Raw genomic sequence first — 26,260 nt, forward strand, 5'->3', positions numbered from 1 at the left:
CCCCCAATCCCAAACCGACTCCTCAAAGTTGATGGAGCTGCTGGATCCCAGCGTTGTCCGAGGGGCCTTTGGCCGGTGCCGGCCTCCGGGTTGAGAGCACGTTAGCTGGACCTCCAGGTTTGCAACTAGCAGCTTGACCCCAGAAGGGTGGGGAGGTGGGGGGGGCTCACACCCACCCCCTCTTGAGCCCCCTTGATCTCACCTTCAGGATGAAGTCCGGGGGGGTGCCGGGCCTCACGGTGGGCCTCAGGACCCCGTCGTGATGGGAGTGAATCAGTGTCTCGTCCAGGTCCAGGACGAGGATCTTCCTCTTCACCTGATCTGCCGGAGAGAGAAAAAAAGGTGAGTTGTTTTTCTTCTTCTTCCCGAATGGATTTTTAATACGGGGACTCCTCGACTTACGACCTAAGCGAGACACGTGCTCCACGGGTTTTTGCCCCATTTTACAACCTTCCTTGTGACAGCCGATAAGGGAATCACCGCCTTGCGAAATTAGGAGCGCCGTTGTTAAGCAAATCGGGCTTCCCCGTCGCTTGTGTTCAGAAGGTTGCAGAAGGGGGAATCACGTGACCCCCACCTCCCCGGGGATGCTGCAACTCAGTCGGTTTGCTGAGCGTCTGAGTTTTGGTCACGTGACTGCGGGGAAGCTGCGACGGTTGTTGATTGTGAAAAACGGTCCAACGTCACCTTTCCCCCTCCCCAGACCCCCCAGGAGTGTTGTAACTTAGAATGGCCACTAAAAAAAATCCACCTGTATATGTTGGATTTGTTGAACTTTTTTGGAAGCTGCCCACCTATGCGTGTGTGTGTGTGTGTGTGTGTGTGTGTGTGTGTGAGTAAGGCAAGGGTCTTCAAAGTTGGCCCTTTGATGACTTGTGGGCTTCAACTTCCAGAATTCCTCAGCCAGCATGAGGGAACTCTGACCCTTTCATGACTTGTGGACTTCAACTCCCAGAATTCCTCAGCCGGCGTGAGGGGACTCTGACCCTTTCATGACTTGTGGCCTTCAACTCCCAGAATTCCTCAGCCGGCGTGAGGGAACTCTGACCCTCTCATGACTTGTGGCCTTCAACTCCAGAATCCCTCAGCCGGCGTGAGGGAACTCTGACCCTTTCATGACTTGTGGCCTTCAACTCCCAGAATTCCTCAGCCAGGCACGTGTGCCCGGCTGAGGAATTCTGGGAGTTGAAGTCCACCAGTCGTTTAAAGGGCCGACTTTGAAGACCCCCGCCTAAAAAGGAGGCAAGCGGCAGCAGCCCCAGCCCCACGAAAGCCCCTTCCAGCCCCCTCCGGTGGGGCGTCCCAGACAGGAGAGCAATACTTACTCAGCCGTTCCCGCGAAACCCGGGAGAGAGGAAGGATATCGTAGCGCACCCGTTTGGTACTGGATCACCTGCCGGCAAAACACAGAAAAGACGGAGAAGGTTGGGAGAGTGAAGGCAGGCTGAAATCCCAGGGCCTGACGGGAGGGAAGGAAGGAGGGAGGGAGAAAGAGGAAGGAAGGAAGGAAGGAAGGAAGGAAGGAAGGAAGGAAGGAAGGAAGGAAGGAAGGAAGGAAAAGAGAAAAAGGAGGGAGAGAAGATGAAAATGAATGAGGGAGAAAGAGGGAGAAAAAAGGAAAAAGACAGAGAAAGGAGGGAGGGAGAGAAGGAGGGAAGAAAAGAGAAAGAGAGGGAGGACAGAGGAGATAGAGAAGGGAGGGAAGTGGGAGGAAGGGAAGGAAGGAAAAGAAAGAGAGGGAGGTAAAAGGAGATAGGGAAGGAAGGAAGGAAGGAAGGAAGGAAGGAAGGAAAAGAGAGAGGGAGGAAAAGATAAAAAGGAGGGAGAGAAAATAAAAATGAATGAGGGAGAAAAAAGGAAAAAGACAGAGAAAGAAGGGATGGAGGAAGGGAAGAAAAGAAAAAGTGAGGGAGGACAAAGGAGATAGGGAAGGAAGGAAGGAAGGAAGGAAGGAGAAGGAAGGAAGGAAGGAAAGAAGGAAGGGGAGGGAAGGAAGGAAGGAAGGAAGGAAGGAAGGAAGGAAAGAAGGAAGGGGAGGGAAGGAAGGAAGGAAGGAAGGAAGGAAGGAAGGAGAAGGAAGGAAGGAAGGAAAGAAGGAAGGGGAGGGAAGGAAGGAAGGAAGGAAAAAAGGAAGGGGAGGGAAGGAAGGAAGGAAGGAAGGAAGGAGAAGGAAGGAAGGAAGGAAAGAAGGAAGGGGAGGGAAGGAAGGAAGGAACGAAAGAAGGAAGGAAGGAAGGAAGGAAGGAAGGGAAAGATAGAGGCGGGAGGGGGGAGGCAAGGGGGCCGAGGGGGCACCTTAGCACTGAGAAGCTCTTCCAAGTCTATTTTTACCCCCCCACCAGCTGTTCCTCTGCAAAAGCCTGGGCTGCTCCCTTGCAAGGGCACCAGGGTGGGCGCCCCCCTCCCCTCCCCTCCCCTGCGTGTGCCCACAGCCCCTCCCCTCGCTCCAGGGCCTGGCAGACCCAGGTGCCCCCGGCCGGCTCCTTCTTTCCAAAATTAGCCCCCTCTCCCCGGGAAGCCGGCCAAGGTCTTCAGGCCCCAGCCGGGCAGAAGGGGAAGGGCGGGGAAGGAGAGGAGAGGACCAGGCCTGCTCTAGGCCCACCAGACAGGCCCCCCCCGCCAGCCTCTCCCTGGCTTGGCAGAACGGGGCGGAGGGGGGGGGGACAGGCTGCCAGGGCCAGGCCCGGGGCCCGTAATCTGGGCCTTTCTTTTCCCTGGGGAAGCAGGAGTGGAAACCTGGGGGCCCCTCCCTCCCACCCCAATCGCTGACGGGGGTCCTGATCCCTGGGGGCCTCGCTGCCGGACAGTTCCACGCCCTACGGGTAGTCCTCCGACTTACGACCACAATCTGAGTCCAGCATTTCCGGGGCTGAGCGAGACATCGCTTAAGGGCGCATCGCCCCACGGTCGCTAAGCGGGTCGCTCACCGCAGTTGTTCAGTGAACCCAGCTCCCCGATAGACTCTGCTCTTCAGGAAGGGGATCACGTCTCACACACATACGCACACACGGACATTGCAACCGTCGTAACTCCGAGCCAGTTACCAAAAGCGTTTGGATTTTAATCACGTGGCCCTGGGGATGAGCGAGGGTGGAAAAGCACTCGGGAGTCACATGTCGTCGTCGTTGTTCCCCAGTGCTGTTGTAACTTCGAAGCACGTTTCTTTCTCCCCCCCCCCAGATCCAGGGGGCAGCAGGAATGGGTCTTTTCCAGCTGTGTCCAGCCCGGCATGAAGGGAGGGGGGCAGCGTGAGGTATTGTGGTGGGCCGGGGAGGTCTTGGGGGCCTGCTCCATCCCTGCCCCCGCCCGTGGCCCTCCCCACCGACACACCACCGGTGCGCCACGTCTTAACGAGCGAGGGAACGACCGGGCTCAAGGTATGGGATCTGTCCCAACGGGTTTTCGAGTTACGACCTGAATGGGCAGGCTCCCCGACAAGTTGTAAGTCAAGGACTTCTCCTAGTGTGGATCCCTCCCTCCCTTCCATTGGAGCTGGGGTCTGCAACCGCGGCCGCTTTCAGACCGGTGGACTTCAGCTCCCAGAATTCCTCAGCTGGCTCTTCCCCCCCCCCCACCACTTTGTTTCCAAAGGTTGGAAACCGACCAAGGAGAGAAGTAACCTGGAATTCAGGAGAAACTTCCTGACAGGGAGGACAATGAACCAGTGGAACAACCTGCCTCCAGAAATTGTGGGCGCTCCATCACTGGAGGTTTTGAAGAAGAGGCTAGACAGTCACCTGTCTGTGATGGTATAGGTTCTCCCGCTCGAGCGAGAGGTCGGACTAGAAGACCTCGAGAGGTCCCTTCCAGCCCTATGATTCTACGGCTCCTATGTTAGAGCGCCACACAGCACACAAGTCATCTGACCATCGCTGTTCCCACTTGCGACCCAAACGAGACAGAGGGCAAATGGGAGGGTTTTCTTCACACAACATGACTTGTGGACTTCAACTCCCAGAATTCCTGAGCCAAGAATGCCGGCTCAGGAATTCTGGGAGTTGAACTCCAGAAGTCATCAAGGGAGCCATAGTTCCCCCATGCTGGCTCAGGAATTCTGGGAGTTGAAGTCCACCAGTCATCAAGGAGGCCATAGTTCCCCCATGCTGGCTGAGGAATTCTGGGAGTTGAAGTCCACCATTCATAAAAGGTCCATCGTTTCCCAACCCTTAAAATAGAGGAACTGTGTCAAAGGCCGGCCGGCCAGTTCTATTAAAACCTCCCATCTAAAAATGCCGCTGAACAGCAGCAGAATTAGGCCCGACAAAACCATTTTTTTGGGAGGGGGGGGACAGCAGCAAAGCAAGGTTCAGGTGTGACACTGAAGCCCTCAACACCCCCCTCCCCAATCGCCCTGCCCTTGTTCATCTGAGATCAGCGGGCATCCAGTCTTTCACTTTCCAATCCTTCTGTTGGCTTCCCTCTTTTCGCCCCCCCCAGGTCCCCCCCCCACTCCATCCCTTCTGAAGTGACGTTTAAAATACAGGAAGCGCTGAAACTTAGAAAGGCAAAGCTAAAAGCAGTCCGAAGTTCAGCCACCTCGGACTGACATTTCCCCGGCTGTCTCCTCGACCCGACCGACTGGGACCAGGAGGAGGAGGAGGAGGAGGAGACGAGGAGGAGGAGGAGGAGAAGGAGAAGTAAAGGAGGAGGAGGAGGAGGAGGAGGAGGAGGAGGAGGAGGAGGAGGAGGAGAAGAAGAAGAAGAAGAAGAAGAAGAAGAAGAAGAAGAAGAAGAAGAAGAAGAAGAAGAAGAAGAAGAAGAAGAAGAAGAAGAAGAAGAAGAAACGGGATAGGTGCCAACTCCCAACTGGTGTTGGCTTTATTTAGCAGAATAAGAGTTGGCAGATGGATGGATAGACGATGATAGATAGATGATAGACAGACTGATACGTGGAGATGGACAATGATAGACGATGATAGACAGTAGATAGACGATGACAGAGATAGATGATAGGGGATAGACGATAACGATAGATGATAATGATACGATAGATGATAATGATAGACAATGATAGATACTTGATAGATGAAAACATAGATGAGAGACGATGATAATGATAGATGATGATAGACGATAGGTAGAGGATGACAGATGATATAGATAGGTGATAGACGATGACAAATAGACGATAATGATAGATGATAGACGATAGATATAAATAGATAGATAGACCATAGAATCAAACAAATGGAAGGGACCTTAGAGGTCTTCTAGACCAATGTCTTTCTAAAAACCTCGTTATTTTTCCCCCCTTCTACTTTGAGTTCTAATTTTTCTCCTCTAATTTGAGATCACGTAGAGGGGGGGGGAAATGGGGGGGTAAACCCATCTCCAAAGTTCAGGATGACAAAAGCCGGAAAGCACAGAATGATCACTCAACCATCCTCGATCACTGATTAATCATGGGTTGTTTTTTGTAAGACCTCTGAGAAAGCCGAAACCAGACCAACTTGTGACGCACAGACTATAAGCAGGCATAGATTGATGGCCTGCAGTTCAAGAAAAGAGGCAAGACTTACGTGGAAAGGTTCTTGGCTTACAAATTTGGCGACCGTTCAAAGTTGCAAAAAAGGGACTTATGACCCTTTTTCACACGGCCGTTGGAGCCTCCCCGGGGTCAGGTGATCAAAATTCAGACGCCTGGCAACCGACTCGTATTTATGACGGTCGCAGCGTCCCAGGGTGTGTGTGTGTGTCACACAACCCCCTTTCGCGAGCTTCTGACAAGCAAAGTCAACGGGGCAAGCCAGATCCACTTCACCGTGTGACGATTTAACAAACCGCAGCGGTTCGCTTAATAGCGGTGACAAGAAAGGCGGTTAAAGTGGGGGCAAACTTCACTTAATAACCGTCTTGCTTAGCAGCGGAAATGTCAGGCCCAGCCTTTGCGGTCACAGCTTCATACTCTGCCTTTTTTTTCTCAGAGGGATAAAGAGTGTCTTTTTCTACACCCCAGGAGGAAAACCTCCCGTCACCAGTCAAAAGGTCACCCGTTCTTTGGTGTGGATTTAAAGTTCCCCTTTTTACTTTCCAGTCGCACACAAAGAGACACAAAACTTGAGCCTAGTTACTCTCAGAGGAAGAATGGGTAAACGCTAAACAGGCGGCCCTCAACGAAGATCACGAAGAGCAACTAAGGTGATCCAAGGCCTGGAGACCAAAACATACAAAGAACGGTTGCTGGAATTGGGTATGTTAAGTCTAAAAAAAAAATAAGAAATAGGGGAGACATGATAGCAGCATTTCGGTATCTGAGGGGCTGCCCCAAAGAAGAGGAGGGGGTCAGGTTATTCTCCAAAGCACCAGAGGGAAGGACGAGAAACAATGGTTGGGAACCGACCAGAGAGAGAAGCAACCTGGAATTCAGGAGAAACTTCCTGACAGTCAGGACAATTAACCAGTGGAACAGCTGGCCACCAGAAATCGTGGGCGCTCCATCCCTGGAGGTTTTTAAGAAGAGGCTAGACAGTCACTTGTCTGAGATGGTACTGTAGGTTCTCCTACTCAAGCGGGGGGCTGGACTAGACGACCTCCAGGGTCCCTTCCAGCTTCTATTCTGTTCCACTCCATTATTATTCTATTCTATTCTCTTTTCTGCTCTTATTATTCTATCCTATTCTATCTTATAACAGTTCATTTAGCGACTTTTTGAAGTTACAACGGCACTAAAAAAAGGGCTTTTCAAACTTAGAACCATGGCGGCCTGCCCTTGGTCACCTGATCCAAATTTTGTCAGCTGGTTCCTATTTACGACCCTCGCAGCAGCCCGGGGGGGGGGTGTTATGCGATCCCCTTTTGTGACCTTCTGACCAGCCAAATCAATTGGGGGGTGGGGGAGCTGGATTCCCTTCACCACCTTTTGACAAACCTATGAACCGCAGCGATTCACTTAACAAACAGCGACAAGGGGGCAAAATTCACGTAACTGCCTCGCTTAGCCACAGGCGCTTTCGCCTCAATTGTGGTCGTAAGGCGAGGACTCCCCTGTGTTCGCAAACCGAGGACACCCTGAATTTTGGCCTGCCGGAGGCACGTTTGACCTCTGAGCACAAATTGAATTCTCCACTGGGTGATGAATTTTAACCAGCCAAGTTCAGAGAGCACCAAGGACCCCACAGCCTTTCTCCTACTTCTCCTTCTCCCTTCCTCTTCACCTTCCTTCTCCTCCTCCTCCTCCTCTTCCTCCCTCCTTCCCCTATGCCCCAGCTATACTGAGAGAAAGAAAACCAGCTAATATCTCGGGCGATATTATCTAGAATACCTTAAAGCTAAGACAGCAGCATCCACAGAAATCAAAACAATCCACTTGTGGCTAGGTCTGATTTTCGAGGGCGCCTCCGCTTTCTGCCTCTCAATTCCTTTAAGGCCGGTAGACAATGATTGATCAGATTAGCCAGCCCCATCACGTGACCCTTTCGCTCCCACCTCACTCACAACACCCGTCATTTGTAGGACCTATCACGGAACGCAGGTTTTCACCCAGGCACAGGTTTAATTTGTCTGACTGCAGATGTTCGGGGACGGCAGCTATTTCCTCCTGCCTCGAATTTACCCCACACACCCTGCCTGTTGTTACAGCCCCAGCCAGGTCTGATCTACTGCAGGAATCCAAAGTGAAGCCTTGCAAGCTTATTTGGTGTCTGATGGTGGTCAATGGGAGCATCCAAAACCTAGGTAGGGTCTGTACAGAATATGGGGCATCAATAATGTTTGCAGCCCAGGGTTCAACTGTGGGGTCCTTGAGGCTCTCTTGAGTTTAGTTATTTCCTTGCAGACATTTCATAACCCATCTAGGGAACGTCAGCAGTGCTGGAAGGGGCGTGTTCTCTGTTTATATACTAGCTATGCTGACTCAGGAATTCTGGGAGTTGAAGTCCATGAGTCATAAAAGAGCCGAGGTTGCCTACCCCTGTACTAGAGGCTTGCCCTGTCAGTGTTGGTGGGAGTGTTCTTGGGAAGCCCTTAATTACGGTAGGAACTGCCCTAGGCCTTCATGAGGAGGTGCTCACCGGTAATCAGCGCCCAGAGAAGCAGAGATTAAGATCAGACTTGGTATCAGCACTAAACGGCGTCCAGCACAAGGACCTATCAGCTCCAGAGAAGCATATAGTAAAAACAGCCTCATTAAAGACCCACCAACATTCGTCTAAGGTTGGCAGGACAAACCACTTTGATGGTCGGTAAACGATGTTACCTAGATGGGTCACGGATAGCACGGATGTTACCTAGATGGGTCACAAAACGTCAGGAAGAAAACAGCCCAGCTCAGACAGCACCAAGGACTGCACATTCCCCCCTCCCCCCCCCCCCCCGCTCTCCTCTTTTCTAGCCCTGATCACGTTACCTAGTTTGGTCATGAAATGTTTGCAAGGAAAGCACCAAGCTCAGAGCGCCCCAAGGACCCCACCATCTTCCTCCCTTCTCCTCCTCCTCCTCCTCTAAGTCAGCACCAAGGACCACCACACCACCTATCCTCCTCCTCCTCCTCACAAATCCCCCTGCCTTCTAGTCATGATGAGGTTCCCTGGTCTAGTCATGAAACGTCTGCAAGGAAACCACCCAGCTCAGAGAGCACCCAGGACCCCACAGTTACTCCTTCCTTCCTTCCTTCCTTCCTTCCTTCCTTCCTTCCTTCCTTCCTTCCTTCCCTTCTAGCACTGATGATGTTCCCTAGTTGGGTCATGGAACGTCTGCAAGAAAACCAGTCAAGCTCAGAGACCACGGAGGACCCCACAGTCTTTCTCCTTCTTCTTCTCCTTCTCCTCTGCCTCCTCTTCCTCCTCCTCCCTCCACTCCGCAACCCCATGCACCGACTGCCTTCTAACACTGATGATGTTCCCTAGTTGGGTCATGAAACGTCTGCAAGGAAACCAGCCGAGCTCAGAGACCCCCAAGGACCCCACAGTCGTTGTTCTCCTCCTCCTCCTCCTCCTCCCTCCACTCCGCAAACCCCACTGACTCCCTTCTAGCCTTGATGAGCTTCCCTAGTTGGCTCATGAAACGTCTGCAAGGAAACCAGCCGAGCTCAGAGACCCCCAAGGACCCCACAGTCGTTGTTCTCCTCCTCCTCCTCCTCCTCCTCCTCCTCCTCCTCCTCCTCCTCCTTCCTCTTCTTCCTCCCTCCACTCCGCAAACCCCACTGACTCCCTTCTAGCCTTGATGAGCTTCCCTAGTTGGCTCATGAAACGTCTGCAAAGGAAACCAGCCGAGCTCAGAGACCCCCCAAATCTTCGCGGGGTGCAGGGGGGGGGCAAAGCATTCCCTGCCTATAGAGAAGCGATGGGGAGGGAGAGAGAGAGAGCGGCCCAGGCTCCTTCCCCTTCCCCTCCCTCCAGGCCCCTCCACCCGCCCCCTCCCTCCCTCCCCGCGCGCACTCTGCACGCCCTCAGAGGCGCCCGGCTCTACTCACGGTGCGGGCCTGCCGGCGCAGCAGGTAGAGCAGGAAGCTCCAGAGCTTGGCGGCGAAGGCCAGGAAAGCCCGGAGGCCGAGCAGGCACTGCGAGCGCATCATCCCGCCGGCGGGGCCCGCCGCGCCCCCGGCCCGGCCCAGCTCCGCCAGCTTCCAGCCGGGGACGAAGGACGGAAGACGGGAGGAGGAGGACGGCAGGGCCCTCCGCTCAGCCCGGCCCCGCCATCCCGCCTCCCGCCGCCGCCGCCTCGCTCGCTGCCGCCGAGAGGGGGAAGCGCTCCCCCCTCCCGCGCCGACGCTCGCCTCTGCTTCCAGCGGGCTGCTTCCGGGGCAACCGACGGAGCGCCAGCCTCTGCTTCCGGGTCGCGGGAGCGCGTCCAATGAGAAGGCGAGCGGGGAAGAGGCGGGGCCGGGAAGGCTCCACGCACGCGCACCTCCGCTTTCGGCGCGGGCGGTGAAAAAAGAAAAAGCGCGTCCGAAGGATTCGAAAGCGGAGCGCGGGCAGGGAGGCCCCGGGCGCATGCGTCGCCCAGAGGGGCGGGGGAGGGGGATTTAAAAAAATAAAAAAAACACACACACACGAGAGAGCGGGAGCGCATGCGCGGCGAGTTCACAGGCTTCGCTTTCTCTTGTCTGTAAGGCGAAGTTGAAATGGGAAAAGTATTGGAAAAAAAGTATTTAAATCGGGGTGTCGAAATTGTTTCGAAGCATTGGCCAATGTTGGCTTCCTGCTCGACCCTCCCAGGGCAGGGGGTCTTCAAACTTGGCCCTTTTAGGACTTGTGGACTTCAACTCCCAGAATTCCTCAGGAGTATTCCAGAGGAATTCTGGGAGTTGAAGTCCACAAGTCCTAAAAGGGCCAAGTTTGAAGACCCCCCTCCTCCAGGGCGAAACCACAAGAGGGCCAGCGTTGAAAGGCAGGCTAGGTTTTATACTGAGCTGATATTATGGACAGCGGGCGACACCGCAGGGTTGTTGTAAAGTGGGTTTAATCCCAATTATTAGCAGGGAGGGTTTATTTTTATTTTATTTTTTTCCTTCTCTGTCCTGGAGCGGTTATGCAGCCTCTCCAAAGCTGTCTCGAAAGATACCAGTTTCAGGTCTGGAAATCTGGTTAGAGTTTCTGCTTTTTGTCTGCTTTTGTTTTTTTTTAAAAAAAATTACTTAATGCTTTTTCTTCATGTAAAAAAGGTGTCCAGATTTACCTTAAAATGAGCCCACTGGCTGTAACAGTGTTTCTCAAGTCTGGCTAGTTTAGTGGACTTCGACTCCCAGAATTCCCTAGCTAGCTTGCTTTAAGCCAGTATGCTTTAAAATGGGTGGACTCCCAGAATTCCCCACCCAGCCTGCTTTAAGATGGGTGGGCTTCGAGTCCCAGAATTCCCCAGTCAGAGTGCCAAAGTCATCTGTAGCTGTGTGGGAAGGCCCATTCCCAGATCCCCTAGCTGGCCCACTGGAATTCTGGGAGTTTCCCCCTCAGCCTTGTCCCCTGTGAAGGGCTGACAGTCTCCTGAGCATGTTCTGAGTGCCTGGGCCTAGGAAGCCAGGCTGGCTGAGGAATTCTGGGAGTTGAAGTCCACCCATCTTAAGAGCGGTCAAGCTGGAGAAACACTGTTCTAAGGAGTTTATATTCCCCAAAAAAACGCAGTCACGTACTGTTAAGTCACCCACACAAGTAATTTTTAAAAAATTTTTTAAACGCACGGAAAGACACAAAACGGGGAAAGTTTGCAATAGTGGCAATTAGTGTGATTGTTTATTGCATTAAAAGCCGCACAGAGCCAGTCAGATCGGCACTCAAAAGTTTTACCGGCTGCCTGGCTACGAATCGCTCCAAAAAAGGATGTGGGATGCCAAATCCATTTTCACCATCCTCATCAGCTTCAGCAAAGGCACCCAAACCGATTTCCCAGGGGAAGCAAATCTGGACCGGCTTCTTATTCACGCCCTTTCCCAGGGGAAGCAAATCTGGACTGTTTTATCCTTTCCGGGGGGGGGGGGGGGGGGGGGGGGGGGGGAGACCCTTCCCAGCAGCTGTCTGCTTCTGTCCGCCATCGTTCCCAAGTTGCAAAGGAAAAAGAACTGTCCGGAGAGACATCAAAAGACTCCGGTTCCAGATCTGGGAAAACGGCCGTTTCTCCTTCACACGTTTAAATCGTCGTCCGGATCTTCTTCGTCAAAGTCATCGGCGGCGTCGGGCTGATAGTAGATCTTGGCGTCCTCGGTCGACGTCTGCAGCAGTGAGGATTTCCTGGGAGAAGTGGGAAAAAAAAGTATCGGTTTGCCTGTCTGTCTAAAACAGACAGGCCCTTCAAACTTAGCCCTTTGACGACTTGTGGACTTCAACTCCCAGAATTCCTCAGCCCGGCACGTGTGAAGTTTGAAGACCCCTGGTCTAAAATCTCTCCTCTCTCTCATCCATCCCTCCTGTGGAAGTTGCGGGTGCTCCATGAATGGAGGTTTTAGTAATAGCAAAGTTGGAAGGGACCTCGGAGGTCATCTAGCCCAACCCCCTGCTCGGACAGGAAACTCTACCCCTCTTCAGACAAATGGCCGTCCAGTCTCTTCTTTAAAACGTCCGCGTCCACTTAAAACTTCAACTTTTCATGAAGAGATTGGACAGCCATTTGTCTGAAAGGCTATAAGGCAGACATGTCGAACACAAGGCCCGGGGGCCAGATCCGGCCCGCGAAGTGGTTTCATGTGGCCCGCGAAGCCATCCTGGAAACAGTGAGGGAACGGCCCCCACTGCCATGGCCCTGGCCCAGAGACCCTCCTTCTGCCAGAGACCCCCAGATCTGTCCCACTCCTGCCCAGGCCCCCAGAGGCACCCTTGATGCGAACGATGTAGAGCTGGCCACGCCCACCCATTGGGCCATACGCACTCTAGCCATGCCTACCCAGTAGGCCACGCCCACCCTGGCCACACCCACCCGGCCCCGAGGGCAACCGCAATGCTGATGCGGCCCTCAGTGAAATTGAGTTTGACACCCCTGCTATAAGGTCTCCTACTTGAGCAGGGGGTTGGACTAGATGACCTCCAAGGTCCCTTCCAATCCTTTGATTCTATGGGCGGTCTATCTATGTATCTATGTATCTTAGTGTATCATTATCTATCTACCATCTATCGATCATTATCATAGTCTATCTATCATGGCTTATCATCTACGTATTTCTATCCATCTATATCTGTTTGTCATCTATCATCATCTATCTATCTCATCTCATCTCTACCTACCTACCTACCTATCATCTATGTCTCTCTCCCTCTCTAATCTTGAGGTTCCTAAGAATAGATTGGACAGCCATTTGTCCAAGATAGGGTCTCCTGTAGGGGGCTGGACTAGATGACCTCCAAGGTCCCTTCCATCTCTGTTACTCTGTTTGTTCTATTGATTCATGAAACGAACCTGCTGCCCATCTCGCTACTCAAGGGAGTCCGAGTGGCAGGAGGAGCCGAGACGCCTTGGAGCTAACCTCACAGAGGTGGGGAGGTACTATTTATCCATATATTTGGATCTCGCCTTGATCGGTTTTTCCAAATAACTTAAGACGCAAACATCTCCAACACCAGCTTCCTCCTCCTCCTATATTCCAACAACCACCCTATGAGGTGGGGTGGGTTTTGTATCTAAGGTGGGACTAGAACTCACCGTCTCCTGGCGATTGGCCCAAAGTCATCTAGACAGCTTTTGTGCCTAAGGCGGGACTAGAACTCAATGCTGCCTAGTGATTGGCTCAGATTCATCCAGCCGGCTTTCATCTCTTAAGGCGGGACTAGAACTCACCGTCTCCTGGCGATTGGCCCAGTCATCTAGACAGCTTTTGTGCCTAAGGCGGGACTAGAACTCAATGCTGCCTAGTGATTGGCTCAGATTCATCCAGCCGGCTTTCATCTCTTAAGGCGGGACTAGAACTCACCGTCTCCTGGCGATTGGCCCAGTCATCTAGACAGCTTTTGTGCCTAAGGCGGGACTAGAACTCAATGCTGCCTAGTGATTGGCTCAGATTCATCCAGCCGGCTTTCATCTCTTAAGGCGGGACTAGAACTCACCGTCTCCTGGCGATTGGCCCAGTCATCTAGACAGCTTTTGTGCCTAAGGCGGGACTAGAACTCAATGCTGCCTAGTGATTGGCTCAGATTCATCCAGCCGGCTTTCATCTCTTAAGGCGGGACTAGAACTCACAGTCTCCTGGCGATTGGCCCAGTCATCTAGACAGCTTTTGTGCCTAAGGCGGGACTAGAACTCAATGTTGCCTAGTGATTGGCTCAGATTCATCCAGCCAGCTTTCATGTCTTAAGGTGGGACTAGAACTCACAGTTTCCTGGTAATTGGCCCAAAGGCACCCAGTTGGCCTCCATGGCTAAGGCAGGACCAGAACTCACCGTCTCCTGGTTTTTAGCCCGGTGACTTAACCACTAGACCAAACTGGCTCTTGAGGAATGTGCCAGCCGAATTTTAACACATTTTCCCCCCCACATAAGGAACGTGCCAACTAAACAAAATTGGTCCGTTGCGCCCCAAAGCAGCTAAGTGGGCTACGTTTAACCGAGTTTCCCTTCAATTTAAGATTCCATTCTTGCAGATTTCTCCCGCCCTTCCTTGCCAAACATTCCGAAGCGCCCGCAGCGTGTAAATTTAGGCGACAGATAAATAAATAAAAAAAATATGCAGCGTATTCGAGAGCGAAAGACGAGAGAGGCAGGCAGGCCCTTACTTTTCCTCGCTGAATTGGTACGGGAGGGGCACCGCTTCCCTGGCTTGGCGCTCGGCCTCCGTGAGCCGCAGGTTGAAGGTCAGACGGGCCGTCGGATCCGCCTGGAAAGGTCCCGAGATCAACGGGGTTTCGGGATCAAGAGGAAAGAAAATCCGGGAAGGTTTAGTTTAGCCCAGTGTCTTTGGCAACTTTTAAGCTGGTTGGGCTTCAACTCCCGGAATTCCTTAGCCAGCCATGCCTGTTTTTTCCACCCCCTTCCTATCCCATAAAACGGAGAGATTGCAGAGGAAGGGACTGTAAGAGAGTAAGCAAGCCCCAATGGGTGTACGTATCAAAAGGACTGCATTAGTGGCAGAGGATTCTGGGAGTAGAAGTCTACAGAGTCATAAAAGTGCCAAGTCTGAAGACCCCCTGCTATAAGGTCTCCTGCCTTGGGGCCGGGGGGGGGTTGGACTAGAAGACCTCCAGGGTCTCTTCCAGCCCTAGGATTTGTCAAGAGATGGATTACTCCCTGGGCCTCGTTAAAGCATTCGTCAGATAAGTAGCCCTTGACTCACAACCATTCCTTCCAAGGTACAACGGCACTGGGGAGAAGTGGCTTAACACCACTCCTCGCCCTTACGACCGTCGCAGCGCCCCCGTGGCCCTGAGACCCAAATTCAGGGGCCCGCATTAAGGACGGTTACAGTGGGATCGCGGGATCCCCATTTGTGATCTTCCCAGCTGGCTCCTGACGAGCAGAGTCAATTGGGGCGGGGGGGAAGCCGGATCCCACTTCAAACCGCAGTGATTCGCTGGAGAAGCGGGCCCAAAAAGTGCCCCCAAAGTCAGCCAGCGCTCGTTTTAACAACCCTTCCGCTAGGCAGCGAAAATTCTGCTCCCGTCAGCCGAGGACTCCTTATAGAATGCGTTATTTCTAAAATGAGTGCGTTCTCCGCAGACCTGGGCCCCTTCCTGACAGAGCCCATTTGAATCCACCCCCCCCACCCCAAACCAAATCCCAGCTCCAAATATATCTGCCACAAGCCCGAGACCAGCAAGGCACGTACCGCGGCTGGCTCCAGTCCTTCCTCCACGTTGTCATCTCCGGAAGCCCCTTTCAAGGGTAGCTCGCCGAGGAATTTGAACGCAAAACCCGGGACGATGCTGAAGAGTTGTGTCTGGGGAGGAAAGGGCAGAAAGGGTGTGTGGGGTGGGGGCAGGGCGGAGGGGCTCCAAAGGACCGGCCTCAGCCTTCCTCGGCAAAGCCCAAATCTTCAACCCATACGCAGTCCTCGAATTCTGACGGTCGCTAAACGAATTTCGCCCCACTCGGACGACCTGTCTTGCTGCCGCAGCCAAGCAAAGGGCTGCGGTTATGAAGCCTGGCAACACGGTCGTTTAATGAAGCCGGCGTTCCCCATTGACTTGGCTGGTCGCAAAAGGGGATCACGGGACACACACACACGGGAGCACGGCGACCATCATAAATGCGAGTCAAGTTGCCAAGGGTCTGAATTTTAATCGCACAATGGTAGGGGACGCTACAAGGGTCGTGAGTATGAAAAAACGGTCCTAAGTCACGGGGTGTTGTTTTTTTTAGTGCCATCGTAACTTTGAACGGCCACAAAAGGGAACCGTTGTAAAGTCGAGGACCACCTGAATTTTCATACTGAGAAACTTATTTATTTCAATGGCGTCTCAGGAAGCAGAATAGCGTTGGCTTTAGTAAGCATTTCATCCCAGGCGGTGGCCAGGAAGAAGAAGAAAGAAAAAAAGGGGGGGGCAAGGCTGCCACAAAGAAGGGGGGGATTTCCCACCTATTCTCCAAAGCTCCAGAAGGCAGGACAAACTCACCAAGGGGAGAAGCAACCTGGAACTAAGGAGAAACTTCCTCACAGTGAGGGCAATGAATCAGTGGAACAGCCTGCCACCAGAAATTGTGGGTGCTCCAACACTCGAGGCTTTTAAGAAGAGGCTGGGCAGCCATTGCTCTGGAATGGGGTAGGGTTTCCTGCTTGAGCAGGGGGCTGGACTAGATGACCTCCAAGGTCCCTTCCAATTCTTTTATATTATTATTATTGTTATTATTATTATTATTATTATTATTATTATTATTATTATTATTATTATTATTATTACAACAATAACAATAATGTATTTATTTATTCATCATCGCAGTCAGCCAGATGTTCAGACTGGATTTGGCATTTGTGTCTACCTATCGAGTCCTTACCAAGGACCCGGGATAGGCAGATGTGGATGTTTGATGGTATTACAGATCTCGTCGCAGGATGGAAGCAGTTCCTAATAAGGCCGCCTTTTGCAATTGACTGATGGAGAATTTGTCAATGCCGATGATGGTGTTCAAGTGGTGCTCCAGTTGTTTTGGGATTGCACCCCAGGTTCCTATGACTATTAGTGCCACCCAATAGTGCCTTTGCCACAGTCTATTTCTATTCCTATTTGTAGATCTTTGTATTTTGTGATCTTGTCCAGTTATTTCTCGTCTATTCCGCTGTCTCCAGGCACTGCCACGTCCGCTATCCAGACTTTTTTGTCTTTCTTATTGACAAATGTTAAGTCCGGGGTGTTACTACTATTATTACTATGATGATGATGATGCAAAATCCCATTGCTCTCATATACCTCCCCGCTTTACGCGGGATGAAAAGACCTTCCCCTTCATTTCGGACCCCCGAGCCGTGGGTCGAACAAGCCCCACCTGGACGCCTCCTCACCTTCTGCAAAAACCTGCCCCCCCTCTTTCTGTGGAGGACGACTGCTGTTTGGGGGGCCCCATCCCCGCCTGGTCCGCTCCCCGGTCCCGGCTGCAGCGTCACTGCCAGGCGGGCCAGCGTCTCCAGCACCTTATGCTGGGCGGGCGGGTGCAAATCCCCGTGGACGAGGGCCACAATCCGGACGACGTTCAGCCCTGTGGGGGAAAAAGGAGGGTTTTGAGGACACCCCGAGGCGGGGATTCCTCCAGGCAAGGTCAGGAGTCCCCCAGATCTTGGTTCGGATTCACAGAGAACGGAGGAGGCCAAGTTTGAAGACAAACACACACACACACACGCCTTATCCCATCCCAGACAAATGGCTTTCCAACCTTTGCTTGACAACTCCCGTGGCTTCAACGCTCTCGCAGCCAGGAAGTTCCTCCTTATTTCAAGTTTGGATCCCTCCACTCCAAAATCAACCCACCTGTCACTTCTTGCCCCACCCTTGAAAGGTTTGGGAGAACGTTCGCGTTCCTCCTCTTCTTTAGGCTAAATCTGGAAATTTTGGAAAGTTTTAAGATGGGTGGACTTCAGCTCCCAGACTTCCCTGGCAATAACGCAATCCTTTTGAGATGTACGCTTGCTCTCTTACGGTCCCTTCCTCTGCAGTCTCTCCGCTTTATGGGATAGGAGGGGGAAACAATCGGGGAGCGATCAAAATCCTGACCCCTCCCCAAAGCGAGCTTCTCGGTGGAGTAAATCCGAAGGAAATTCCTCACTGAGGTCTCAATTTTGCTGACTGTATTTTGAAGCCTGTCGGCTGCCCGTCTCGCATCCCGCGATCAAGCCAGCGTGGATCCTTAAGCCACCACATAAAAAAGAGATTTGCGCGAACCTGGAAATGGGGCTGGTGGCTCAAACTCAGCCAGGAAATTTGACTTTCTCCCACTTCAGCAGCAAAAAGAGTTAGGGTCTTCGCCCCCTAACTGTAGAGGCGGCCTTCGTCTTACAACAATTCACTTAGTAACCGAGATTACAACGGCAAGGAAAAAAGGGACCCAGGACCGTTTTTCACACTTACGGCCGTTGTGGCATCCCAGAGTCAAGCGATCAAAATTCTGACACTTTCCCGACTCGTATTTATGACGGTCGCCGTGTCCCTGGGTCACGGGATCCCCTTTAGTGACCTTCTGACAAGCAAAGTCAATGGGGAAAGCTGGATTTGCTTAACAACCAGTTACTGATTGAACTGCAGTGATTCACTTAAAAACTGAGGCGGAAAAACATCATAAATAGGGGCAAAACTCATTTAACACATTTCTCACCTAGCAATATAAATTTGGGTGTGTGTGTGTCAGTGGTGGTCGTAAGTTGAGGACTACCTATACAGGTTTTCTTCCATTCAAGACCCAGTGGGGTGAAGGGGTTAAGGTGCTGGCCTAGAAAGCAGGAGGCGGTGAGTTCTAGTCCCGCCTTAGGCATGAAAACCGCCTGGGTGACTTTGGGCCAATCACCAGGAGACGGTGAGTTCTAGTCCCGCCTTAGGCATGAAAGCCCAATGGGTGACTCTGGGCCAATCACCAGGAGACGGTGAGTTCTAGTCCCGCCTTAGGCATCAAAGCCAGCTGGGTGACTTTGGGCCAATCACCAGGAGACGGTGAGTTCTAGTCCCGCCTTAGGCATGAAAGCCCAATGGGTGACTCTGGGCCAATCACCAGGAGACGGTGAGTTCTAGTCCCGCCTTAGGCATCAAAGCCAGCTGGGTGACTTTGGGCCAATCACCAGGAGACGGTGAGTTCTAGTCCCGCCTTAGGCATGAAAGCCCAATGGGTGACTCTGGACCAATCACCAGGAACAGTGAGTTCTAGTCCCGCCTTAGCCAGGAAAGCTGGCTGGGTGACTTTGGGCCAATCACCAGGAGACAGTGAGTTCTAGTCCCGCCTTAGCCAGGAAAGCTGGCTGGGTGACTTTGGGCCAATCACCAGGAGACGGTGAGTTCTAGTCCCGCCTTAACCAGGAAAGCCGCCTGGGTGATTTTGAGCCAAGCACCAAGAGACGGTGAGTTCTAGTCCCACCTGAGGCACAAAAACCGGCTCTTTGACTTTGGGCTCTGCCCCTCTCTTTCAGCCCGGCCCACCTCACAGGGCTGTTGTTGCAGGGAAGAGCAGAGCCTGGAGGAGCCCTGGGCATATTCACCGGCTTGAGTTCCTTACAAATGCAAGATAAAAATCGAACGCTAAAGGAAAAGTTAAACAAATTGCCAAAAAAAAGATCCAAGGCTTTCCCTCTGCTTTAGGAGCGGCAGCCTGGGCTGGACGGAGAAACCCACCACCAATATTGTCAGTAGCCCCCACACACACACCGTGCCCCCCCCCATCGCTCACCAGCAGCTTTGGCTCTCCTGGGCAGCTGTGCCAACACCTGGCAGACGGCGGGAAAGGGAAGGCGGAGAAGCAGCCAGCTGAGCGAGTCGAGCACAACCGTAGCAGATCCCTGCGAGGCTGCTGCCAAGCGGGAGGCCAGTTCCGAAGCGGAGAACTCTCCCAGGGTCAGGCCGCTACCCGTCCCGGACCAGCCCAGGGGATCTGGGAAAGCATCGTGGAACACGATCCTAGAAGAAGAGCGAAGTAGTAGCCCTTGAAGCACGGCCGCAACGGAGCTCAACGCTTCTGTTGCTAAGCGAGACGTTTGCCCCGCTTTACGGCTCTTCCGGCCACAGTTTTAGACGAGGTAACCTTTATGGTCATTTCCCCCCCCCCCTTGCAGGCACGACACCCGTTAAAAATGAAATTTAGTTGCTTCCTCGTACATAACGCACATTGAAAACCTACTGTATACAACGTATGTATAGACCAGGGGAAGGCAACCTGGGCTCTCTGATGACTGGTGGACTTCAACTCCCAGAATTCCTCAGCCAGCATGGGGGAACTATGGTTCCCTTGGTGACTCGTGGACTTCAACTCCCAGAATTCCTCAGCCAGCATGGGAGAACTATGGCTCCCTTGGTGACTCGTGGACTTCAACTCCCAGAATTCCTCAGCCAGCCTGGCTCAGCTTGGAAACCTCTCCCTTTCCCCTCAGCATGGCTGGCTCAGGAATTCTGGGAGTTGAAGTTCACGAGTCATCAAAGAGCCGAGGTTGCCTACCCCCGGTATAGACTGACACTTGTCGCAGTTCCGACAGATGGAAACTCTTCACAAGAACTTTGAGGCTTCATTTATTCTTCTATTCAAGTAGCATGATATTGGCGCTTACATAATCGAAGCCAAAAACTTAATTCCCCTCCCAGTATGAAAGCATAATTCCCTCCCCCAATTAATGGTCATAAATCACATTCCCCAATTAGCTCGAAGCGCAGGCTTCTTCTCCAGCTCGCCAAATTTTTATCAGCTCTGGGCTCAGTAACCTTGATTCTCACGATACGTTTAGTGTTGTTATGTCTAGCTGGACTCTCATTCACATTTCCCCCCCTCCTCCAAGCATCATCCAACTCTAAATGCGAAAGGGGGAAAAGATGGTGACGTTTCCATCCGTTGTCAATGCAAAAACATCCCATGTTAGCAGCGCTGACAACATCCTTCTGCGTAAGTAACACATAAATATTATTCACTGAATAATATTGAATACGTAATGGAAGGAGGAAGCGAATCGCTGCAGGAGCTAAATTGGTCACACGGTGGTTAAGTGGGTCACGTGACTCGCCCCCCGGGATGCCGCAACTGTCATAAACATGACTCAGTTGCCAAGAGGCCAAATTTTGATCGTGGGGGTGCTGGGACAGGCGCCAAGTGTGAAAAACTGCTGAAAAGTCACTTTTCCGAGTGCTGTTTTCACGTTGAACGGGCGCTTAAAGAAACGGTTGTGACCGATAAAGCAGAATATTTTGTCTCTCAAGAGCTGGAGCGAGGAATCCTCGGTGCTCTCCGAGTTTCGCTATCCATTCTCAGTGCTAAACTTGAGGACTGCCTGTGTGGCCTGCTGGCTGTGTACCACACACACTGAACCGCAAAACAAGCAACCCACACAAATGCAGAAAGCTGAGTGGAGGGAAGCACAGCTCACATTGGCGAGCGCCAAAGGTTTTTCTCCAACTAAAGGTTGGCCTAAATTCTGGACTGACGCGCAGTTGCTGTCCCCCGCTTTTGAATCTCATACACGCACACACACCAACTCACACACAAGTACAAATTCAGGACTTACCGGGAGGTCACTTCAGTGCTCAGCCCAGCCTTGAATTCCGATTCTGGGAGCTCAAAGCTGAGAACGTGGATGGATTCTGCCCTGCGGGAACAAAAGCCAGACGTGGTTACGGCAACCTTTTTTTTCCTATTCCTACAGGGAAAGACTGTTTTGGTCCTGGCAAGCAAATGTAGGTTAGTCCGCGCTATTTTCTTCCCCGTACCTATCTCTGTTGGTGAAAACTGGACCTTACCAAAAAAAAAAAAAAAGTCCAATAAAAATGGGTTTTATTTTGGTGCATTTGTGATGCAAAAGATCCTAAGTAGTTCAGACGGTTTCAACCGAAAGGATTTCCTTATCGCAGCTTAGCCAACGGGCACGAATTTGCCTCTTCCCTGGGAGGAAAACCACGAAGCCTGTGTCTCGCTTATTTCGGCCAGGCCGCGCAAGGTGTCGTGGGAAAAAACCCAGTGGAAAAGACAAGAGGCAGCGACACAGACAAACAAACCTTTATTGTCAAAGTACAACATGTGTACATTGAGATTAGCTGAGCCTCCCCCCGTGTTCTCCCCCCCCAACACACAGTGACAACAAACCCAACATCCCACCACACTATGTGAACCAACTACACCACACACCGGCCTCCCAAGTCAATTCTGCATAAGATTATGTCCCATTTAAAAGCCTAACAGCCCACGGATAAAAGCTGTTTTTCAGCCTGTTGGTACGGCTGGCTATGTTCCTATATCTCTTACCGGATGGTAGGAGAGTAAAGTGATACCGTCCAGGGTGTGAGTCGTCCCTGAGAATCTTCCTCACTCTTCCAAGGCAACGAGCCCTGGCGAGGTCATCCAGTGGTGTCAGGGAACAGCCCACAATATCTTGTGCTGTGCTCACCACCCTCTGTAATACTTTCCTGTCCGCGGCTGTCAGACCGGCATACCAAACCACAATACCGTACGAGAGGACGCTCTCTATAGTAGACCGGTAAAAGAGGGTCATAAGCCGTTGTTCTGCCCTGTTCTTCCGCAAGACCCTGAGAAAGTGAAGCCTCTGTTGGGCCTTTCTGGCCACCTGGCTTGTGTTAACTTTCAGGGAAGCGGGGTTGAACCGGGAACCCTTTATAAAGTTTCAATTTGTAAAACAATACCAGGTCCTGTCTTGTATTCCCACAACCAAGCATGTCCTAGTAAAAATTCCTTTTGGACTAGAACTGACTCCAAGAGTTTTTGTTTTCCTAAGACGTGGATTGGGGTGGGTCCTGACACAACCGACAATTGACAGTTGGGGTACCTTCCTTGGCTACGGTGCGTTTTGTGTATCTGTGCGATAAGGGGTAGCCGTGGGGGGGGACAAGGCTTCTTCCTAGGCTCCCCGTAGCTACCCAGGGTTATGAAAACTGGACCCTTAAAAAAAATAAAAAAATAAAAAAGCAAGACAGGGAGAAAATTGACTCATTTGAGGCTGGGGTGCGTATTCGTCGGACAGCACAGGCGACTCACAAGCCGGTCCTGGAGTGCATCGCACCAGGCTTGCCACCAGAAGGCAAAAGGAAAAACTTGTGATTCACTTCATTGTCACGTGGGGGAATTCACGGGAGAAAGCAGTTAATCTTTCTGGAAGGGTTAGCGGTCAAAGGACAGGGTGGCTGCGACACCCTCAAAGCCGACACCGGAAAGACTCAAAGGAGCAGCGCAAGATCGGAAGACGTGGAAGAGCAAGGCGGGGGGGGGGGGCGGTGGTCTTCAAACCTGGCCCTTTTATGACTTCAACCTGGGAGTTGAAGTCTACAAGTTGTAAAAGGGCCAAGTTTGAAGACACACCCCACCCACCGGACGTGGAGAATCCCTGGCGCGTAGAATCGCCAGGAGTCGGACACAGCTGAATGGGTAACACCGTCGCCACCACCATCATTTTGGGCTAGGAGGCAACAGAGGCTTCTGGCCAGGGAGGTCAGCGGCAATCTTAGCCCGGCTCCCGCCATAAAGCCTGAGGGATTTGAACTCTAAAAGATTCCTCCTCCTTCCGTTATGTATTCAAGATGGACAGGGATTAATGTTTATAGGTTACTTATATGAAAGGGTGTAGGTCTAAACGTACGTTGTATATAGTATGTTTTAAATGTGCGTTATGTACGTGTACGCTTTGAGAGCAAGCTGCTAAATTTCATTTTTAAATGTGTGCTGTTGTGCCCGCAGGAAAAATGACAATAAAGGTCATCTGTCCATCTATCTATCTCTTCTATCTCATCTCTCTCTTCTATCTCATCCCTATCTCTTCTCTCTCTCATCTTTCTTCTACCTATCTTATCTCTCTATCTCATCTCTTCTATCTCATCCCTATTCTATCTATTCTATCTAATCTTTCTTCTACCTATCTCATCTCTCTTCTATCTCATCTCTATCTCTTCTCTCTCTCATCTTTCTTCTACCTATCTTATCTCTCTATCTCATCTCTTCTATCTCATCCCTATTCTATCTATTCTATCTAATCTTTCTTCTACCTATCTCATCTCTCTTCTATCTCATCTCTATCTCTTCTATATATCTCATCTCTCTTCTATCTCATCTTTCTTCTCTCATCTCTCTTCTATCTAATCTCTATCTCATCTTTCTTCTCTCATCTCTCTCATCTCTGTCTCTTCTATCTCATCTTTCTTCTACCTATCTCATCTCTTCTATCTCATCCCTATTCTATCTATTCTATCTCATCTTTCTTCTACCTATTTCATCTAATCTCTATCTCATCTCTCTTCTATCTCATCTATCTCATCTCTACTATCTATCTCATCTCTCATCTATCTATCTATCTATCTATCTATCTATCTATCTATCTATCTATCTATTTATCTGGGGAGGGAGGACCTCTGCAGAAGTAGGGACTACAATGTTCATCATCCCCCAGCAGTATGGGAAAGATGAGTGGCTGATGTGGAATTGTGAGGTGCAGCCCAGGGTAGAGGAATAGGCGGAATACAAATTTAATAATAAATTAAAAAATAAATACCCATTTCCCACCGATCTAGAAACCCGACAGCTGGTGGGCAGTCCAGGTTCTTTTGCCAAGCCAGGTGGGTGGCCTATCCATTTGATACAGCAATAAATTCAAAGCCTCTTAACTCACCGCTGGGCGGCAGCCACGACGAAGCTCTTCAGCAGGGGGCGCCCTTCGCAAGCCACGGAATCTGCCCGAGGGAAGAAGACAAAGACTTTTCCGGTTAAGTTCAGTTTTCCTATAGTTCTTAATGATCTTTTAATTCTGCGCTCTTCTAACCTTTTAACTATTTTTTTTACTCCTTTTACAACCTGCCAGCTCCTCGGAGTCACCTTCTAAGGGAGGGAGGCGGCATAAAACTTTGTGATATTTAATACATAAATAAAGGAAAACCCAGCTCAGCCAAGGCATCTCTCTTAATATAATATAATATTATATAAAGTTGGAAGGGACCTTGGAGGTCATCTAGTCCAACCCCCTAGTCCAACCCCCTTGACCCACTCGCGGGCAGCTGCTTCCTCCTGGACACTCTCCCATTGGGTGGGGTGGGAGTAGGAAAATCGAGCGATAAACCACCAGGAAATCACCTGCGGGGGAGGGATGGGAGGCCACCAGGAGAAGCCCTGCATGCAATAGACCACTAGAACAGTGGTCCCCGACTCTCAGTCCGTGGACCGGCACTGGCCCACGGCATGCCAGAAACTGGGCCATGCAAACAAACGAAGCCCCATCCGCTTGATGGAAGCAGCTTGTGAAACCACGCCCCCTCCCGGTCCACCAAATCCCCGGTGCTCAAAAGCTTGGGGGCCGCTGCAGCAGAAGGCCGCCTGTGAGGGGATGGGAGACCACCAGGTGATCCCCCTACATGTAAGAGACCGCCGGGAGATCCTCCGGAGGGGATGGGAAGCCATCAGGAGATCTATTCCGCATGCGATAAGACGACCAGATCTCTGCAGGGGGCGGGAGGCCTCCAGGTGACACACACCCCACTGTATACGAGAGGGGAGATCCCCTGAAGGAGGGGATGGAGGCCCATCAGGAGATCCTCTGCGTGCCATAAGACCACCGGATCCCCTGCAGGGGGGAATGGGAGGCCACCAGGGGATCCCCTGAATGCGATATACAGGAGTTCCTGCGCAGGGAAGGGAGGCCACCAGGAGATTTTCCTCCCCCGCCAGCTCCGAGCCAGCCACCCGGAGGAATCCCCGCTCATATTCGGGCTGCTAAGAAGCGCCTCCCCTGCCCTGCGGGTGTCCCAGGAAGGGCCGGGCTCACCCCGGATGAGCAGCAGCCCCTGGGCGGCCCCCGAGAGCAGCGCCTCCACCATCGCCGCGCGCGCCTCCGCTCCAGCCTGCGCCGCCCGCGCGCCCCGATGACGTCACCGAAAGGCCGCCGCCGAGGAAGGACCCCGCGCGCCCCCTGCCGGCCGCCGCCTCCCTCGCCGCTGAAGGCCCCATATAGGTGGCTAACGGATTGCCTGCTCGGGGGTGGGAGAAGCCGCCGATTTGAGCGTTTTTTGACTTTTCCCTTCGAAAGTTGTGGTGGGGGGAGGGCCAGAGGAGAGGTTTCGGCCCCGTGTCCGCCCTTGTTAAAGCGAGACGCAAAGGCGCTTCAGATTGTGCACCTCCTCCTCCTCTCGCCGGACCCAGAGAAGCCCCTGCAAAGCCCCGTGGAGAAGAGCCGGACGGCCACGGCTCTCCCTGCCCCGTCCCATATGGGCGGCCTCAACCTCCGGAGCCCCCCACCCCACGACCCTCTGAGGGAAGAAGGCCAGCGGCCATAAAAAAACCCTCGGCCGTCAAGCGCGACGCCGTTGCTAAGGTGAGGGGCTCGTTGCCAAGGACGGCCGTCAAGCGCGGCGGCGGTACTACGAGGCGACAGGTTGTCCCCTCCGGCCGTCAAGAGCGAAGATATTGCTAGGCAAGAGCGGCCTATCGTAAAAGACGACCGTCAAGCGCGGCGTCGTTGCTAGGCAGAGCGGCGGGTCGTCAAGCAGAGCCGTCAAGCGCGGCGTCGTTGCTAAGCAGGGGGCCGGTCGTCGAGCGCGGCCGTCAAGCGCGGCTTCCTTGCTAGGGCGAGCGGCGCGTTATCAAGCAGAGCCGTCAAGCGCGACGCCGTTGCTAGGCAGGGGGCCGGTCGTCAAGCGCGGCCGTCAAGCGCGCGTCGTTGCTAGGCAGGGCGGCGGCCGGCCCAGCGCGGCCGCCAAGCGCCAGGATGTTGCTAGGCAGAGCGGCGCGTCGTCCGGCGCGGCCGTCAAGCG

General features: G+C 52.4%; 2 protein-coding genes across 2 annotated transcripts; both read right to left on the reverse strand.

The window, feature by feature from the left end:
• Window positions 1-202: 202 nt before the first annotated feature.
• CTDNEP1 (CTD nuclear envelope phosphatase 1) lies at window positions 203-9,803 on the reverse strand (the record flags this gene model as incomplete). Its single annotated transcript, XM_083380246.1, is given in 4 exon segments — window positions 203-321; window positions 1,326-1,374; window positions 1,376-1,393; window positions 9,410-9,803. Coding segments are annotated over 4 exon segments (288 nt in total), but the record flags the coding sequence as incomplete, so codon positions are not given.
• Window positions 9,804-11,411: 1,608 nt separating this feature from the next.
• ELP5 (elongator acetyltransferase complex subunit 5) lies at window positions 11,412-25,394 on the reverse strand. The gene is made up of 8 exons (XM_083380244.1): window positions 25,276-25,394; window positions 24,130-24,190; window positions 21,028-21,108; window positions 19,212-19,438; window positions 16,849-17,042; window positions 15,178-15,288; window positions 14,129-14,229; window positions 11,412-11,660 (listed from the first exon to the last, which is right to left on the reverse strand). The coding sequence occupies exons 1-8, from the start codon at window positions 25,325-25,327 to the stop codon at window positions 11,552-11,554; spliced, it is 936 nt and encodes a 311-aa protein (XP_083236370.1). The 5' UTR covers window positions 25,328-25,394; the 3' UTR covers window positions 11,412-11,551.
• Between the last annotated feature and the right edge of the window lie 866 nt (window positions 25,395-26,260).

The sequence above is a fragment of the Vipera ursinii genome (genome assembly GCF_947247035.1).
Source record: "Vipera ursinii genome assembly, contig: scaffold_137, whole genome shotgun sequence".
In the NCBI taxonomy this organism is placed as follows: Eukaryota; Metazoa; Chordata; class Lepidosauria; order Squamata; family Viperidae; genus Vipera; species Vipera ursinii.

Coding starts and splice junctions, on each gene's coding strand:
- ELP5 (XM_083380244.1), bottom strand. CDS start 25,327: ATGGTGGAGGCGCTGCTCTCGGGGGCCGCCCAGGGGCTGCTGCTCATC. Junction 17,043..19,211: donor CAGGAGAGCCAAAGCTGCTG/GTGAGCGATGGG, acceptor TTTCCCCCACAG/GGCTGAACGTCGTCCGGATT. Junction 11,661..14,128: donor TACCAATTCAGCGAGGAAAA/GTAAGGGCCTGC, acceptor CACTTCTCCCAG/GAAATCCTCACTGCTGCAGA.